The sequence below is a fragment of the Misgurnus anguillicaudatus genome, chromosome 2 (genome assembly GCF_027580225.2).
Source record: "Misgurnus anguillicaudatus chromosome 2, ASM2758022v2, whole genome shotgun sequence".
Lineage (NCBI taxonomy): Eukaryota > Metazoa > Chordata > Actinopteri > Cypriniformes > Cobitidae > Misgurnus > Misgurnus anguillicaudatus.
This window is the reverse complement of record NC_073338.2, coordinates 38,422,723-38,441,954: the sequence shown is the minus strand read 5'-3', so window position 1 is coordinate 38,441,954 and position 19,232 is coordinate 38,422,723. Positions and strand designations below refer to the sequence as shown.

The 19,232-nt window shown below is 37.3% G+C and overlaps 2 protein-coding genes across 2 annotated transcripts in view; both read left to right on the top strand.

The window, feature by feature from the left end:
* LOC129442830 (uncharacterized) overlaps window positions 1-19,232 on the top strand; it is a 52,794-nt gene that overhangs the window by 3,357 nt on the left and 30,205 nt on the right. The window lies entirely within an intron of this gene.
* On the top strand, window positions 1,665-10,426 carry LOC129442828 (uncharacterized). The gene is made up of 3 exons (XM_055203113.2): window positions 1,665-4,703; window positions 7,422-7,444; window positions 7,592-10,426. The coding sequence occupies exons 1-3, from the start codon at window positions 4,443-4,445 to the stop codon at window positions 9,015-9,017; spliced, it is 1,710 nt and encodes a 569-aa protein (XP_055059088.2). The 5' UTR covers window positions 1,665-4,442; the 3' UTR covers window positions 9,018-10,426.

The following is a 19,232-nucleotide window of genomic DNA, read 5'->3' as shown; positions in this document are numbered from 1 at the left end:
TAGAAAGCACCTTTTCTAAACATGTTTGGTTTGTTTTGTTTTTAGGAGCAGTCAAGTGAAAACAGGTAAATGCTTTTTCCGTTTTATGAAAATCAAAGATTGTCTCTCCTTGCATAAATTCTAAAATCACACATCCAGCCTTGACTGTTTTTTAAGAAAGAGTCATGCATCTTTTTAAAACCTTTGATTTGTGCCTTTAGAGACAAGGAGGTAGATACATATGTGATGCTACATGATGTAGTTTCTTCAACCAGTGCTGTGCTAATGGGGCCCAGTGTATCTGAACCATCTCCACCACCCACATCTACTGCTAAGTCATTGAGGTCCAACCTGTGCCCAAAATGTGGCAAGTGCTTCAAAAGAAAATCTGATCTCAAAGCCCATGAGAAGGTGCACGTCTTAAAAAAGCCGCACCAGTGCTCCACCTGTGGAAAACGTTATACTGGTAAACATAAGCTAACATTACACATACGGCTCCACACAGGTGAGAAGCTGCTCGACTGCCCTCACTGTGAGAAAAAATTCACCATACAGAGAAATCTTGACTTCCACTTAAGGACCCACACAAAGGAAAAGCCATTTTCATGTTCTGAGTGTGGGAAATGGTTTTCTTACAGATCTGGTCTACAGAGTCACCAGAAGTTGCATTCAGGAAGTCTGCCCTATCAGTGTGATCATTGCAGCAAGCTTTTCCGCAGTGCACCAGCTTTAAGGAAACACAAGGCGACCCACACCGGAGAGAGGCCCTTTCGTTGCCCACAATGTGACAAAACATTTATTGTGAAGGATAAGCTGGAGACTCACCTGAAAAGCCATGCGGGGATCAGACCGTTCAGCTGTTCTGTGTGTGGGAAGAGTTTCCTAACGAAGCAGGTACTTCATACTCATCTGCTTATTCACAAGGACGACCGCCCCTTTCATTGCACACAGTGCAAGAGCAACTTCAAAAGGATGAGCCATCTGACATCACACATGAGGACCCACAGCTCTGACTCCCCTTACAAGTGCACCTACTGCAGCAAATCCTTCAAGATTCCCGCCTACCTGAAACAGCACCAGCGTGTTCACACTAAAGATAAGCCTTACAGCTGTGAGCAGTGTGGCAAAAGTTTTTATTCGGCAGGAGATCGCACCAGACACCACGTGGTACACTCTGAGGAAAGACCATACAAGTGCTCGATCTGCGATATGACTTTTCGCTTCGAGAGGAGCCTGGCAGGCCACCAAGTCATTCACTCCGACGACAAACCTTTCCAATGCGAGAAGTGTGGCAGGAGCTTTAAAAGGCTAGCTACCTTGAAAGACCACAAGACGATCCACACCAATGAAAAACGTTATAGGTGTTCTCAATGCGATATGACCTTCGCGTACTTAAGTAATTTTAGGAGACACCAAAAAAACTCACTTCAAGTCTCTGTTTCACTGTAGCACCTGTGGCAAAACTTTCACTCGTGAAGACACTTTCAAACATCATCAGGACGTTCATGCAGGGATCAAAGTCTACAAATGCTCAGATTGTGGCAAATGCCTGAGCACGTCAAGTGGCTTAAAGCTGCATATGCAGCTTCACCTCGGAACGAAAGTGTACCACTGCGCCGAGTGCGAGAAGAGTTTCAGCTCCTTGGTCTACCTGCATACGCACCAGAAAAAAGTGCACACTGATTAGAAGCCATACGTGGGCTGCAAGTGCGGTGACAGCTTTAATACTGAAGGAAAACTGGTTACTCACCAACAGCAATTCTTAGGAAAAATTGTGCATACATTTTTTAAATGCTCTATAATGATTTGTATTTAGCATTTTGTTTATGATGACAAAACCTTTTTCTGTATAGTCTTTAAGGTTCATACTTGTTTCAATAAAGTCACTTATTCTAACCTATATGTGAAATGGGCAGTAAAAACAATTTGTTCACTTGTGTCAGGTGGGTAAACTTGAACTTAAAGGGATATTCCAGCCAAATACCAAATTAGCCCATGATTTACTCACCCTCAAGCAATCCGAGATACATATGTCCATACGCACAACCGGCGCAACGTCATAGAATGTCTCTGACAGGTTCACGCCCACTTTTGGGGGAATTCAGACTAGACCTTCCATTGACTTCCATTCAAAATAGTGGAACAAAGCAACGTTCGTACACAGCCGGACGTTCTGCTTACGTCAGATTAAACATGTTGAGTAGTTGTCTGTCCACCCTGCCTGCCGTGGAGCGCGAGAGATGCATTGACATATTTGATTTGGTCATAGTGGAAGCATGTCCCTTTCATTCTCACAGCGTCAAATTTGTGTAACAACGCTCCCTATTGGCCAGAGGTGTCTTACCCGGACATTTACTCGTACCTCATCGAGTCAACAGGGAAGCAAGTGAATGATTTTACTTTGTATTTGAAAGTTACTTCGTATTCATATATTATGTCTTTATATTTAGAGTGATGAGTGCACTTTTCCGTCGAGTCATACAACTAACTGGCTTAGCGATATTTCCAGCAATCACTGGATGGCGTTGTTACACAAATTTGACGCTGTGAGAATGAAGGAGACATGTTTTTGTATTGATCAAGTTGAATGTGTTGGTGTGTCTTGCGGGCTCTGTGGCCGGCAGGGTGGACAGATAATTACTCAACGTGTTTAATCTGAGTGATTTCATAAGTTATTTACGCCTGCCGTCAGTGTAAAAACGTTGCTTTGTTGCGCTATTTTGAAGTCAATGGAAGGTCTGTTTTTTATCCCCCAGAAAGGGTCAGTGACGAAATTTACAGTCAAGTTCCCGGATGTGCCGGTAGTCCGTATTATCTTTCAGATGAACGCATTTGGAGTTATTTTAGTAAATGTCCTTTCTAATGGTCACCAACTTGCCCAATGGAACAAAGGACCACAAGCCAGTTAATAGCCTCAATTACCTTGCTTGTTTCTTTTATATTGAGGTGAACAGATACATACCGTATAATAATAATTAGTTAAAACAAAAACAATGACTTGAAATTATTTTCCCACACTTAGTTATCCAATATTATGGGATATCTAAAATAAATTGTGTGTGTGTGGATAAACAAAGGTTTCTGAGGTAGCATCCTGGCCATTGAAAATCACTTTATAGTGAACGGTTGTAACTACTGAGCAATGGAGCTACTTGTATTCACCAGTGTATATTTGCCTAGTTTTATTATATATGCAAGCAATTTGGTTTTGTGTACTAAATGTTCATATAAGTCCATACAGCAATTTTCTTAGGCTTTTAAAGGTACTTTTACATGTTTTTAAATGTGCTCTCAAATGATTGGTAAAGCTGTTTATTCATTCACACAGCTTTGCTTTAGTAAACATTTCAGAGTTTTTCCTCTACTGTTAAGTTTCCCAATGGATAGTGAACAGTGGGATGTATAGGTATGGTTCTGAATTTGTAAAGAAATGCATTAAAAACTCAGCCTTTTTATTACTGTCAGTTATTACTTTAAAATAAAACTTTTATGACTAATCAAATATACTGAAATAAATATATTTGTCAAAGCCAGTTTGCACATTTACATGATGTTTAGTGGAGGGTAAACTGAAATGGTTAAAAAAATTAATAGAAATAGGACTGTGGTAATGCTAGCCTAAATGTCTTAAGAAATGTGCATGTCTGCTTAAGATGGTCTGTTCATGAATCTAATTCCTCATTTGTATTAAAGATTAATCTGATTAATGGATTATGGTGAAACATTTGATGATCGAGTTTTGTAAAGCACTTGACATTTAAAAAAGTATTTGCAGGTATTTAGGTTGACTTATTTGTTGATGAACTCTATAGCATGTTAAATAGGTCGGAAGCAACATATGCAAGCTTCTGGTTTTGAGGCAGCGCTCTACATCGCCATCTGGTGGTCAATAAAAATTCCTACACCAACTGAGATGATGTTTTGGGGATGTTTAAGGTTTATTCGTGTATGTAATACACGCCATTAGCAGGATTGCGGCGGCTCGTGTGTGAGTTTTTCAAATTTTATTGTATTTTGCAAAACTTTACAATAAAGACTTTTTGTTTTTCATTTTACTTGCATCAAACATTTGTCTGTTCACCTTGTAAATCGTATATTTCACCAAAAAAAATAACTGTATATTTTTATTGCACAATTTTTGTGTGTTCCTTACAAACATGCACATTTTAAAAACCACAAATACAAATGCAAGTACATATGAAGAATATTTTGTTCTGCTGTGATGCCTGGGACTTAAATCAGCTCCGTTTATATCCCATATAGCCTACTTTAAAAAAAAATCGAAGTGAGCGGCTTTCTACAGGTCACGTGACAGCTTCATTTGAAACAATGCTCCGGAACACTGTTTTAAACTGCACTAGTGTGTCGAAGACCCGTGTCGATCTGTCCATCCATACATAACTAATCTGTTATCTTTATCTTCAAGGATTTTTTTTCTTTTTTTGTCCTGCCTGTGTCGTGACATGGCTATCTCCTCAATATCACGCCTGAAAGACTGTTATCTTTGCTCTTCTTCTTTAAAAGACTCGGTTGTTTTAAGATGCTCTCACAGTTTGTGTAAAAGCTGCGTACATAGCTACTGGGAGTTCAACAAGACTCTGGATTGTCCTGTTTGTTTGATGGAGACTCACTGTTCTGTGCTTCTGCAGGATTTTAGTCTTTCTCACTTTTCAGATGGCAGAAACATCAAACCAAATCATGTGAAGAATGCAGAAAGTAAGATGGTAAGTGTGCTGCATATTGCACGTCACTCAAGAAAAAAATGCATATTATCTGCATGAATGATCTTTAAAAGAAGTAGGACTGTCTTATCAAAAGGCACGCGCATTTATTTAACACACTTTCATTATTACTTTAAAAGCCGAAGTGCATTGGAACGTGCAGCATTATTTTATGTCGTGAGTCGTGACATCATTTTAACTGAAACAGGAAACCAGTACTGGATTTCGAGAAGACCCTTTCCGTTTTTCTCAATAACCAAAAGCGTTTCATTTATAGCTTGCAAAGCAGCATTTGACAGATTGTGAGCAACACCGTTGTTTAAAAATAAAGTGGGATTTAGATATGCAAGTGCTATTACAGAATAAAAACAACGTAATGTGCCATTTATTTTTTTTTTGTGTATGCAGCGTTGTTTGTCTTGTCTTCTAACTCGTTAGTGTTGTTTCTGATGTTGAGGGTATCAAACCGTTTGTGATGTTTGATTTCCTCGGCGCAGGTTTGCGCGCGATCCGCTCTGAGCAGTCGCGCTGGAAAGTTCTGGCTAGAGGGGATACAGGTACGGACAAAACTCGCGAGATGTTGGATTTACGGTTAGGTTTGGAGTAGGAATATGATGATAAACAGCTGTTTTAGCTAGAATATGATACATATACGGATACATTTCCTGAAATTATGGGTTTAGGGTTAGGTTTGGGGTAGGATGAAAACAGCGCTCATCCGGCCAGATTACACGAGATTTTGTATGTAGTATCCCTTCTAGCCCAACAAACGCGCTAGTAGACGTGCAGAGTCATATAAAGAGAGTTACGAAACGCTTTGATCTCGCCGCCGCGCGGTCACGTGATTCATGTAACGTTCTACAGTTCCTAACCAAGCAGGGCTGTCAATCTGTTTGCATAGGTTTTCAGCTATTTTAGGTAAATATTAGCTTGTAATGTGAATTGATCACTATACTTACTATGTTTATAACGTTTTTTTTTACTAGGGAGTGATGGAAATACAGTAAATCAGTTAATAAAGATAAACAGTTAATGATGACCCAAAGATAACTGTGGTTATCTATACCAACTACAGCAACACAGTTTATCTTTTATTTTTATAGCAAAAATATGGCTATATAAATGGCTATCAATCTGCTAAAAACATAATTCCTACACTTTTACTATATTAAAATCACAAAAAAGATCGCCAACGCGGTTATTTGTAACAGTGAAGCATAACAGAAACACACTAAATTCATATTTAATTGTATTTATAGTAGACATTAAATGTTAATATAATTATACATGATTTTCGAGGATACATCACTCGTATTACTTACCAAACACAATGAAACGCATAGCAGCATTGTGAAGCAGTGTGACTTTCTTATAAGGCATTAGCTTGTCGCTGTTGCCCCCTAGTGTTACTCGTAATATATAAAAAAAAGATAAGTATAAAGTAGATGGCCACCAGTAATAAAATATTAAACCATTAAATCTATATTATTCACACATTATACATAACTCATTAAAATATAAAAAAAATTCTAGTTATTATTAACGATAATCATTACCTACAGCAGAGTTCATAAAATATCCCTGTTGACTATATTCATAAAATGTCTGAAAATGTAAAGAGAAACGGTAATTTCATCGATTTACCAGCAGGTGTCATTGAAATGAATGGGCTTCAGTGCTGCGTTTGTAACTATGCGTCACTACATGACACGCTGTTACTTCCGCATTCCATTCTTACAACGGTCGTCTATGTGAGTGTCGTAACTCTATTTTTATACGACTCTGCGTCTGTGCGTTGCAGCGGCTCGCGTACACTGACGCGATATCGGACTTCATTCACTTTGGAAAGCATATTTAGACTATCCGAATCTTATACCCTACTCACCATTTCCCTTAAGAAATATTAAATGTATTAAGTCTCATCTGGCTTGTGATTTCAGGTGGAGATTATGCGCAACATTATAACGGTAAAGTTGTATAGCTTTTTATGGGTATGGAAATGTTCACACAGCAGATTTCAGTGTGATCTCTGATATTTTCATTTTAGAGTGATAATTTATGCTTTGTCAAAAATGTTAAATCCTAGATCCAAAGTTAAGATTTACCTCTTTAGATCTCTCATGTCAGGAGAAATGACAGTTACTCAATAATCAACTCTGTTGTGAGATAACACCACAATGCAGTTATGAATATAAGTAATAAACTAAAACGAAAAGAAAAGCTTAAAGCAACACTAAAGAGGTTTTTTTACTTTAAAATAACGTTTCCAAAAAAATTTCAGTCGTTCATTCACTCGAAACAGGGTGAACTTTCAAATTCGCTTTGCAGCCCTCTATCGGCCAAAACCGCACTAAAGAACTTTCCAACCATCAGGTTGGAAAGTCCTGTAGTTCGAGTGAAACCTACAAAAACTTGCTTTAAGGCAGACCTACAATCCAATCAGAGCCAGCTTTGCTACAGTTGGCTAAATTATTTACGACAGTGGTAATGGACAATTCCGCTTCCAACCTGTAGGGGGAGCAAAGAGCAAAAACTCTTTAGAGTTGCTTTAATAATCATATATTGAGCATTCTAATGCAAATTAGGGTGATGAGACAGTTTTAACACTAATTTTATGCACTTAATTACTACGTTTTTAAAGGAAAAATTTACAGATAGCAGTTTAGCATCAAACTCACTTCCTAGCAGAGAGCACTACTAAACATGTTTATTTGTTTTCAGAGGGAGCAGTCAAGTAAAACCAGGTGAGCTTCAATATTTCTACTTTGTATATAAACAGTTTGAAATAAAAAATGTTAAATTCAACAGTCTTAACTGTCTTATAGGCGTAGTTTAGCTTTCACAGATTCAGCTTTTACATTCTCTTCAAAACCTTTGATTTATGCCTTTAGGGATGAGGAGGTCGATGCAGATGTGATGCTGGGGCAGAATAAATGTGAAGAGGAACCTCCTGCTACTTCACTGAGGTCCAACCTGTGCCCAAAATGTGGCAAGAGCTTCAAAAGAAAATCTGACCTGAGAGCCCACGAGAAGGTGCACATCTTAAGAAAGCCGCACCAGTGCTCCACCTGTGGAAAGAGTTATGCTGGCAAATATAAGCTCGCTTTACACATGCGTCTGCACACAGGTGAGAATCTGTTTAACTGCTCTTACTGCAACAAAAAGTTCACTGAAGAGATGTCTTTGAAGTCCCACTTAAGGAGCCACACAGGGGAAAAGCCGTTCTCTTGTTCTCAATGTGGGAAATGCTTTTCTGGAAAAAGTAGCCTAAAAACTCACCTGCAGTTGCATGGTGGAAATCTGCCTCATCAGTGTGATCATTGCGGGAAGCTTTTTAACACTGCAGCTGCAATGAGACAGCACAAGGCGACCCACACCGGCGAAAAGTCTTTTCCATGTCCACAATGTGACAAAGGGTTTATAACAAAGGATGAGCTGAAGACTCACCTGAATAGCCATTTGGGGATCAAACCATTCAGCTGTTCAGTGTGTGGGAAGAGTTTCGTAACGAAGCAGGTACTTAACACTCATCAGGTCATTCACAAGGACGACCGCCCCTTTCACTGCACACAGTGCGAGAAAAGCTTCAAAAGAATGAGCCATCTGACCTCACACATAAAGACCCACAGCTCTGACACCCCTTACAAGTGCACCTACTGCAGCAAATCCTTCAAACTTCCCTTCTACCTAAAACTGCACGAGCGTATTCACAGTGAAGAGAAGCCTTACAGCTGTGAGCAATGTGGCAAAAGCTTTCATTCATCAGGAGATCGCACCAAACATCAGGCTGTACATTCAGAGGAAAAACGGTACAAGTGCTCAATTTGTGATATGAGGTTTCGCTTCAACAGTTCGCTGAGGAAACACAAAGTCATTCACTCTGAGGACAAACCTTACCAATGTGAAAAGTGTGGAAAGAGCTTTAACAGACTCGATACCCTGAAAAGCCATAAAGCGATCCACACCGATGAAAGACCTTACAAGTGTTCTCAATGTAATTTGTCTTTCAAGACTTCATCTTCGCTATGGTTACACAAAATGATTCACTCCAAGACCCTGCTACACTGCAGCATCTGTGACAAAACCTTCACTCGCCAAAAATCCTTAAAAACTCATCAAGACGTTCATGCAGGGATTAAAGTCTACAAATGCTCTGAGTGTGGAAAATGCCTGAGTGCGGAAAGTAGCTTGAAGTTGCACATGGAGCAACACTTTGAAAAGAAAATGTACCACTGCGCTGAGTGCGAGAAGAGTTTTAGATCAGTGTCATACCTGAGGAAGCACCAGAAGATGGCGCACATTGATGAGAAGCTGTAAATAATACCAAAGGGATACTGGTTACTTACCAGTTGCAACATTCAGGAGCATATTTGTTTCCATTGCGGGAAGGTATAGATGTAGAGGAACAGTCGGCATGAGATGATTCAGACCTTAATGATACTCAGTTTGGTAAAGAATTTGTTAGTAGACACCATTTAAAACAACATAAAACAAGTTAAGCATTATGTTTGTTTTATTGTTTTAAAAGTCTGTGTTAAATCGTCATAAAAACTTAATTAGGAGGAAACATAAAATTAATAAATGTAATTAGTTATTTTAAACCCATCAATGAAATAATATACCCCCTCCCAATCTGGAGTCCCCCCAGTGAATTTCTGCCATTTCAAACCCTGAGTAGGTCTAAAACAGAACTGATCTGTTATCTTCGAGTATATTCTTGTCTGCATTTAGATCCACTTTTTTAATGTCCTTTAATGTAGTATTTATAGACTGCTTCTACAGATTCCACGGCAACCTAGATATTAAAACAAGCTTATCCCCTAAAAAGCTTGATTATTATAGAGGTAGAGGTAAGCTCAGTCCAAGCAATACATCGATAATATCAATTAAAGTGGTATTATCTTAAAGGGGCAATGAACCTGTCGATTTTATTATTTTATACTGTTGTCTGAGGTCTACTTATGATGTTCGTGTGGTTTTTACATTCAAAAACATCAAAACCAATAAGTAATATGCTATTTTGTAATATGGTTCTGATGCTGTCTGGAAAAATGGTTCGTTTGAAGGGGCGGGCCGCATTGAAGACCTGGACGTAAATGCCCACTGCTATGATTGGACAGTTTCATTCACCATTATTACATGTGGGGAAATGTTTTAAAAACATTAATGTGTAAAAATAGCAACCGAACACACATGTTGATATACATAAATGACAATACGTATAGTAAAGTAGAAACAAAACTTTAAACTCGGGGTGAGTAAATTGCCATATACAACACAGTAAGCGCGCATCAGAATCTAAACTGCGGCTGGTAGGTCTTGTATATAACTTTGTATATTTCTTTTGTGCTTGTGAGGTTGCTCTTACATACACGTAACGTTACATACCACAATTATTTGATAAAAAAGCTTTGTTGAGTGTTGGACCTTTCAAACGCAACTTGCCTAAATTACCGTATACAACACAGTAAGCAGGCATCAGAATCTAAATCGCGGCTGGTAAGTTCTTCCTTATCACTAACTTCGTATATTTCTATCGTTATATATCAGTTGTATTGTTAAGTGTTGCACCTTTATTAATTGTTTAATGTTTTTAGTAAATTAAAACAATGTGTTTAGACACGGATGTTACAACAGGACATATCAAGCGATCTCTAAAAAAGCAATAGTGAAACTTGGTGCCAAAAACTATTATATTTTAGTAAAAAGGACAATATATATATATATATATATATATATATATAACAAAATATCAAGTTAAAATAGATTGTTTTATTCACTGCCCCTTTAAAGGAACACGCCCACATTTTGGGAATTTAGCTTATTCACCGTATCCCCCAGAGTTAGATAAGTCCATACATACCTCTCTCATCTCCGTGCGTGCTGTAACTCTGTCTGACGCAGCCCCCGCTAGCTTACCTTAGCACAAAGACTGGAAATGCATGGCTCCAGCTAGTATACTGCTCCCAATAAGTGACAAAATAACGCGATCATTTTCCTATTTATGTGTTGTGATTTGTATAGTCAAACCGTGTACAAATAACAAGGTGATATGAGACACAGCGATCTTTTAACAGTATACATACTGAGAACTATATTCTCTGAAGACGAAGCACTGCCGCATGGGCGGAGTGATCTGCTCGCAGCACACGAGAAGCCCCTGGTGAGGAGCAGAGAGTTCGGTCAGAATTGTGCAAATCACTCCGCCCATGCGGCAGTGCTTCGTCTTCAGAGAATATAGTTCTCAGTATGTATACTGTTAAAAGATCGCTGTGTCTCATATCACCTTGTTATTTGTACACGGTTTGACTATACAAATCACAACACATAAATAGGAAAATGATCGCGTTATTTTGTCACTTATTGGGAGCAGTATACTAGCTGGAGCCATGCATTTCCAGTCTTTGTGCTAAGCTAAGCTAGCGGGGGCTGCGTCAGACAGAGTTACAGCACGCACGGAGATGAGAGAGGTATGTATGGACTTATCTAACTCTGGGGGATACGGTGAATAAGCTAAATTCCCAAAATGTGGGCGTGTTCCTTTAATTATAGTATGGGAGCAGCAGTGAGACCTCGAGAACCAACACAGATCAAAGGGGTCTTTGATATTAAAAGACATCTTCTTAAACATCATTTCTGACCATTTGGTTAAGCACACCTTGGGTAAATGGGAATGAAGAGCGGTCCCTTCCATTTGGGTTTTCATTTAAAGGGGATACAGCGTTAGGGGTGGGAAAACAGGTTTGAAACTGTATAAAATGTTAAGACTGACTTTGTTCAGGGTTCAATCTTACTTCACTGAACCCAAAGTACTAAATGTGCTTTGTCACTGCTACCACAATAAACTTCTTCATCTAGATTTTCTATGTCCTCTTCATTTTTTCTCACAATATTGTTTACTCAAATGTACACATGAATTACAATGCCACGGGCTAAAATTAACGTCCCAAGTCACATGCTGCACTGTGCAGACATCAAAGTAGATTTGAAAACTGTACACCATGCAAGTTGTTGATGTGACATCACGGTCATGTTGCATTGTGGGTTAACAAGGCTGCCTGGAGTGTACTTTATATGAAGTAGACCCCTTTCTCTGCCAAAATAGTGGGCTTGAGAGAGTCTGTCAAAATAAAATTAAAACTTTGTACCTTAGGTACAAAAAAAGGAATTATATCTTTTTTACAGTGTTCATGTTAAAGGTTTTGGAGGCCTTGGGAAGTTTTTATCTGTCATTATAAGTATCAATAATTTTAAGTATCTGTAATTTAGGCCTACTTGAGTATTATTTGATATATATAATTTCTTGAAACGTTGCTTAAAACAAACTATATCGTAGAATTCAAAACCTTGTGGTCCAACCTGTGAAATTATATTGAGTTATGTACACTTTAAATTTATGGGAAAAGTTTTTTGGGGGGTGGGTTGCAGGGATGCAAACTTGTCACTCATCAGCAAAATTCACCCTTTTGGTTCCATAATAGATAATTTTTGTTTCATGCTGTTATTAACATTATTTCTGCAGGATATATTGTTAGCTAGCGTAATTTCCATTCCAAATAGAACTTGTAAAACATTACCATTTTTTCTGCTGTCATGACCACAAGTATTTTGTAAGTTGCTTTAGAGACATGTTATTTAGGTATCACACACAGCAACAGTAATAAATCAATTCATGTACTAATACATTTTTAAAATCAGAAGTTGTATCTGTTACCATTAGTTAAAGCACATTAAACTAACATGAACAATTGTATTGATAAACAGAGATAAATTAAGATAAATTATGAAAACTATACTGGTCATTGTTAATTAGCTAATGCTTCAATTAATGTTTATAAATACAACCTAATTGTAAAGTGTTACAAAGAAAATTTACCATTGATACTTAAACACTATACTTAAACAACTTCTACCTTAATATTTGAGCTGTAGTGTGCTTTTACTGAAAGTAATGGAGTTGTGTAGCCTACTTTGTCCACCTCTGATAGTAAGTGAATGTAATGTATACCTAATACACTGTAAAATAAAGTGTTTATTGCAGTTACAAAAATTGGTTGTTGGTGTCAAAAGCTTTAGAAAGTCACACAGGAATGCCCTGGGAACCATATTTACATACCTGTTACTTGTTCTATTTTTACACAGCAATTGTAACATCAATCATTTACACTCTATTCGGCGTGCAGGGGCCATTGGTCTTTGCCGCACATTGCTACCCACAGTAGAACACTGAAAAAACAAATAGTAGAAAAAAAGCAAAGCGTTTGTTATCTGCACCTGCTCCGTATAATTTACAATGAAACACAACGAATAAAATGCTTCAGATAAGGTCATGCAAACGGCACCCATTCTGTGAAATGGCTGATCCGCATATTCACACTCTAAAAAATGCTGGGTTGTTTTTAACCCAGGGCTGGGTCACTATTGGACAGAACACACTGCCGGGTTAAAAGTGACCCAACTGCTGGGTTGTTTTAACCCAATTGCTGGGTTATTGTCAATCAACCATGTTGAAACAACCCAGCAGTTGGGTTAAAATAACCCAGCAGTTGGGTCATTTTTATCCCGGCAGTGTGTTCTTTCCAGTGTTGGGGGTAACGCATTACAAGTAACTTGAGTTACGTAATAATATTACTTTTCTGAAGTAACGAGTAAAGTAACGCATTACTTTTTAAATGTACACATTACTTTTTCAAAAAATTAAATCAAGTTTATTTTTTAGTTTAATTAATTTGATAAAAAAATATGTACTGAATTAAACTAAACGTATGCACTCTTTGTGCCTGTGTGGAAACAGTTTGAGTCAGAAACTGAGATGGCAGGCCAGAGCCAAACATTTTTGTGATGAAATATGCAATTTCTGAATGCAGAACTTTTCAGTCATAAAAACACCTGCAAGGCCTGAAAGAGATCAAGCTTTAGCCAAGAAAAAGTAACGCAAAAGTAACTAAAAGTAACGTAAGCATTACTTTCCATGAAAAGTAACTTAGTAATGCAATTAGTTACTTTTTTAGGGAGTAACTTAATATTGTAATGCATTACTTTTAAAAGTAACTTTCCCCAACACTGGTTCTGTCCAATAGTGACCCAGTTCTGGGTTAAAAACAACCCAGCATTTTTTAGAGTGCATGAATGCACAAAACCTGGAATTCTTATAATAATTATTTATTTTCCAAGGTTAACTATCAACATTTTAAGTAGGCTACACGTTTTTGTACTCCATGTAGATTATAAATCAATAAAATCTTTATAAGAGATGTTGTTGTTATTGTGCTTTAATTCTGAAAAACGCGGCTCCGCTGTAGGCTACTTGAATGTGTTACATTTCGCAGCAACGGAGCGCGCGACACGCGTCCAAATTGCACTTTCCTCGTCCGTTTGGTGTGTGCGCGCTAAGAGAAGCCTGCTATCTGATTTCGGAATACGTGTATGGGGTGTGAAAGCTGAACTTTCTGCTGATTGATTATGGCGCTCGCTTTGTGTCATTTCTTTCCAAACCAAGCTTAAAGACGTGTTAACGTGCGCGTGACATGCGCGTAAAGAACGTGCGTCTGTTATACGCGTGGAGAACGTGCGTTCGTCTTAACGTCATACTACCGTGTCTAATTTATATGCGCGTGGAGAACGTGCGTTCGTCTTAACGTCATACTTATCGTGTCTAATTTCAAAATAGTGCACATAAACTGTTATACAGTTACTTGTATGAAGGGCTTGTGTTATTTAGGACACCATTCAAACAGTGATGGCTGTAAAATCCGATCATTTAAGATATTTTCAAATTAGATAAGTAATTTCAACAGCAGATAGAAATATCACATAAATAGCTATTTAAAATAGACTTTTAAAGTAAATATTTAACATCCTTGAGAAAAATCAAGGCAATATACTTTGATCAAAAAGGTAATCTCACAACAAATGCATGCATTGGGACAGGAAATATACTAAAATGAATAATAAAATAAACTAGACTAGGCCGGGCATCATTATGCTCTGTGTATCTGTTATAAAAATGAAATCCTAGCAAGCTCATATAAACTTGTAAATGCCAAAATTAAAGGAACCCAAACATATATAAAACTAAATAAAAAATAAGACCGCCAGTAGGTGGCGGTAAGGCATTGTTATATTTTGGCAAATGTTCCACTTCTTTCAAAAGGACATATGATTTTCTAATACAATTTTAAAGATGAAAACTACTTACTACAGGAACATAATTGTAAATATTTTTTAAATCCTCAAAAAAAATTTCTCAGTTTGCAGATTTTCATTATATTTAAAAATTATTTTCCAAATTCAATCACACAGAATTGAAACATGTGAATTTAAAGTTGCTGCATTATAAATTGCAATCTAGGTAATTATATGCGCTGTTGTTGGTTCATATGGCATGTTATATTTTAATGTTTTAATGACATAATCTTGGCTGTAAATGATCTATAACGCAATGTTATCCTGTTAATGTCAATGTCCTGTAGAAAATAATGATTTTACACCAATAGCTTTGACTTCAATAGTCATGAAATGTCTTGAGAAATACATGGTTTGTCTTTTAAAAACTCAGGTAGGCCACAAACTTGATTCCTGGCAGTTTGCCTACAAATGCCAGAGAAGCACAGGCGATGCCATAAGTAGCATCACCCACCTGGTCCTTGAGGACACTAGGGCCTATGCACGTCTTTTCTTTATTGACTTTAGTTCAGCGTTCAATACAATACAGCCCTATTTACTGTTAGAAAGTCTGAAGAATATGTGTGTTAGCCCCATTATTATTAGATGGTACTATTCTTTCTTAACAAATAGGATGTAGTATGTTAGAGTCAATAAAGAAGTTTCACAACTAAAGCCTATAAGCACAGGGGCCCCTCGGGGGTGTGTGAGTTCCCCAGTCCTCTTTACCATCTACACAAATGACTGTGTGAGTAAACACCCACACAATTATATTGTTAAATTTTCAGATGACACTGCCATCTTGGGCTTATTATATAGGGATCAAGACACAGCATCCTATCACTCCAAAATTAAGCAGTTTGTAGATTGGTGTGACGCTCACCATCTAGTTGTGAATGTGAAAAAGACTGAGGAAATGATCTTTGACCCTAGAGCAGTTTCTGAATCAAGTTTAGTGAGTATCCATAGCACTCCCATACGTCAGGTCTCTTCATATACGTCAGGTCTCTTCTTATAAATATCTTTGTGTTTTTATGGACTGCTCACTTACATGGCATGTTCATATAGAAAGTCTTTGTTCTAAGCTCCGGCAGAGGATGTATTTTTTTAGAAGATTGAGACTGTATGGTGTCGTTAGCGGGCTCTTGTTCTTATTTTTCCATATAATCTTAGAGAATGTTATACAGTATGGCATGCAGACCTAGTATGGCAATTTGAAAGTTCAGTTAAAGTCCAGGTTGGGGCGTCTGGTTAAAACTGCACTAAAGATTGTAGGTCATTCAGACCAGGGCTACATGCAGGCACTCTATAAAAAGTCAGTTCTCAGGGAGGCACGGAAAATTTTAGATAACCCCACACACATCTTGTATAAGGAGTTTGTCCTCCTATACCTTCAGGTAGACGTTTCAGAGTACCAAAATGCAAATTAAATGCATATAAAAACTCTTTTATTCCAACTGCCATAAAGATGATTAATGATAAATAGCCGGTTGTTTGTACGTTACCCAGTATGGAGCTTTGGACTGGATTGTTCCTTGTTGTAATGTGTGTACTGTGTGTGTGTGTGTGTGTGTGGGGGGGGGGGGGGGGGTTGTATGTGTAACTGTTGTTTTCTAATTGCCATGTATGAGCTGTGTACGTTTGTAATGCAGTGATTGTGAGGCCCAAGACAAATTTCCCCTGGGGGACGACAAAGTAAAGTATACAGTGAACACAAAGAAAACTGTAGCCTATCATAGATTACAAATTTTGGTATTTACATTCAATGGCAAATTAATAATAGCATAACCATTCAATAAATGTGTTTATCATTTTCATTTGGTGTGCTCTATATTCAAGTTAAAAACCTTAGGTGGGGGAGGGGGTCAGATAGTCTGTGCACACTTTATCACTCTCATTGCTACCCAAGCTCAGAGTAGCATTGTTCACATACACTATAGCAGACTATTTGAAAATTAATACTTGATGGTCTCAACGATTTAGCAAAATGGATAAACATTCTGGACCATATAGTCCTGTGCATACTTTATATCATAACTGTAACTAACTAACTAACTAAATAACTAAATAACTGTCTGTTCATCATAACATTCTGGCCAAGGTGAAAATACTGCTCAATTACACTTTTATGTTGACAACATGACTAAGTATTTTGACTTGTTTGTGAATAATGACACAAGAACTTCTCATTCTGATGGCACCGATATGTTAATTTACATTCTTTTGAGAAATGAACAAAGATCAAATTTGAGCAAGTTGCATGCTTTTGCAGAAAATTCATTTTGTGATGCTGTGAGTATAAATTGCTTTGAGAAATGCATTTACTGGTTAGCAAATTTTGAGGATGATTCAAGAAATGTATCAAAGTCTATAACCTACATTAAGGCCAAACAGTATGTGCAAAAGGATAGTAAATAAAGTCCTGGGTTGTTTTTAGTAAATATTAGACAGACCAACACCGCTACACTCTAACAAATATTGCTTGGACTCAACAAAAGAAGTAACATGCAACAGTTTGCATCAATTATTTTGAGTTAAGAAAACTACTTCTGAAATAAATTTCGGCCAACAAACTATATTAAGTTGGATGTACTTAAAATAACATTTAGGATAACATTTAGAGCTTTGACATGCTGTGAAAAAGGTGCAGTGCAGTATTTTTAAAGGTGCTTGAATTTGCATATTTTGGATTTAAAATGACTGGCTTCATCAGTACATCAAGACTTATTTGCCAAAACTGGGACAAACAAACACATGAATGGAGACCAGAGCCAAAGGGGATTTTGTATGAGCTAATGAAATAGAAATATAAGAATTCATATTTTATTTGTCTAATTTTAATAGGTAGATTAAGTCACTTAAGAATATGGTTGAAATGAATTAAATTACGTGAAAATCATGAAACCGCACTCTTGCAAATCTCAAAGTATTACAGTACCTTTGTTTGCCTGTAGGTGCCCCTCAGTCATAAACGTAAAACTCCGCCAATGAAATTGACTGAAATATTTTCCTTTGAATACACAACATCTAGTAGTGCAAACATTTTTTAAGGTGAGCGTTATAACTACGTCTTTCAACATAACATTGTCAGTTTATTCTGACTATTTAAACAAGACTAAGAAGTAGAGAAATTTAGATCTGATGTAGATCTGCTAAATTGTTACAACATGTGAAACATTGTTCCCCCCTTTTTTGCTCAAAACAAAAATACAGTCATGTGAAACTGTTCCATGTAATGTGGACGACAGTTTCTGTACAGTTTGCAATCAACAACCGTACATTTAAACAAACAAAATCAATTTTTATTGATTATCAAAGGTGTTTTAAAGAAAATAATTTTGTGGGGGATAAAGGAAAGCATGAATCATAATTGTTCTATGGGTCAGTATTTTCTCTACTCTAGTCGATTTAGGGAGTGGAAGTGATAATGCAAGTGGTCCTCTGCAGCCATCTACTGGTTAGATGAATTAGTGGTAATTTCTTGTTTTAATTTAGTTTCAAGTGTTTGTTTTTCCATAAACAAAATGCATCAGTTGCTTCTCTATTACTGCTCCTCTGTGTATTTATCCGAGCTGTAAATTGTTTTGTCTGACTTTGGGTGAGATTTTTGTATGCTCTGCTCTCAACATTGTAGTTGCAAAAAATTGTAGTCAGGCTAAGATTTAATAAACTGCTAGACTTATAAATACTTTGATGTTTATAGCTCTATTAAATAGTACATTTATCTTAAATAGTTTTAAATGTAATGACATTACATCCTCAGTAGTAGCCTAGTTGAAGCAATAAAAAAATAGAACACTTTTAATACAACAGTTTAATACAATAATAAAACACTTTATCTTAATTTTTTAGCATACTGCTGTTTTATTTTCCCCTCAGCAGATCGTATGACAATACATGACAGTAGCTACACTTAAATAACAAAGTTACGTCTAGCATTGGGATACATGATGTATGGTACAGAAATTCAGCATTCGATATAATCAAATGTAGTCCTACGTAAACTTTGCCAAAATAAACATGATTATCTCTAATGACAATTGGCCAATGAAATCTGATTGGCCCCTGAAGTGCCCCTGTCTGATATTCATCATTGATTTAATAGCAAGTGCTCAGTAAATGTATAAGACAATAATGAAAAATAGACCGGTTCACGCGCCAGACAGACGCACGTTCTTCAGACGTATGGCAGACGCATGTCCTTTAGACGTTTCTACATACAGACGTAATCCACACGGTGATTTCTAACGTGACGCCAACATGACGTCTGTATAGATCAACAGCTACACGTTATTGACGTGTTTACGCGACGTGATATTTGCGTGTACGTCTCCATATAAAACAAATGGAGACGTACACGCACGTATA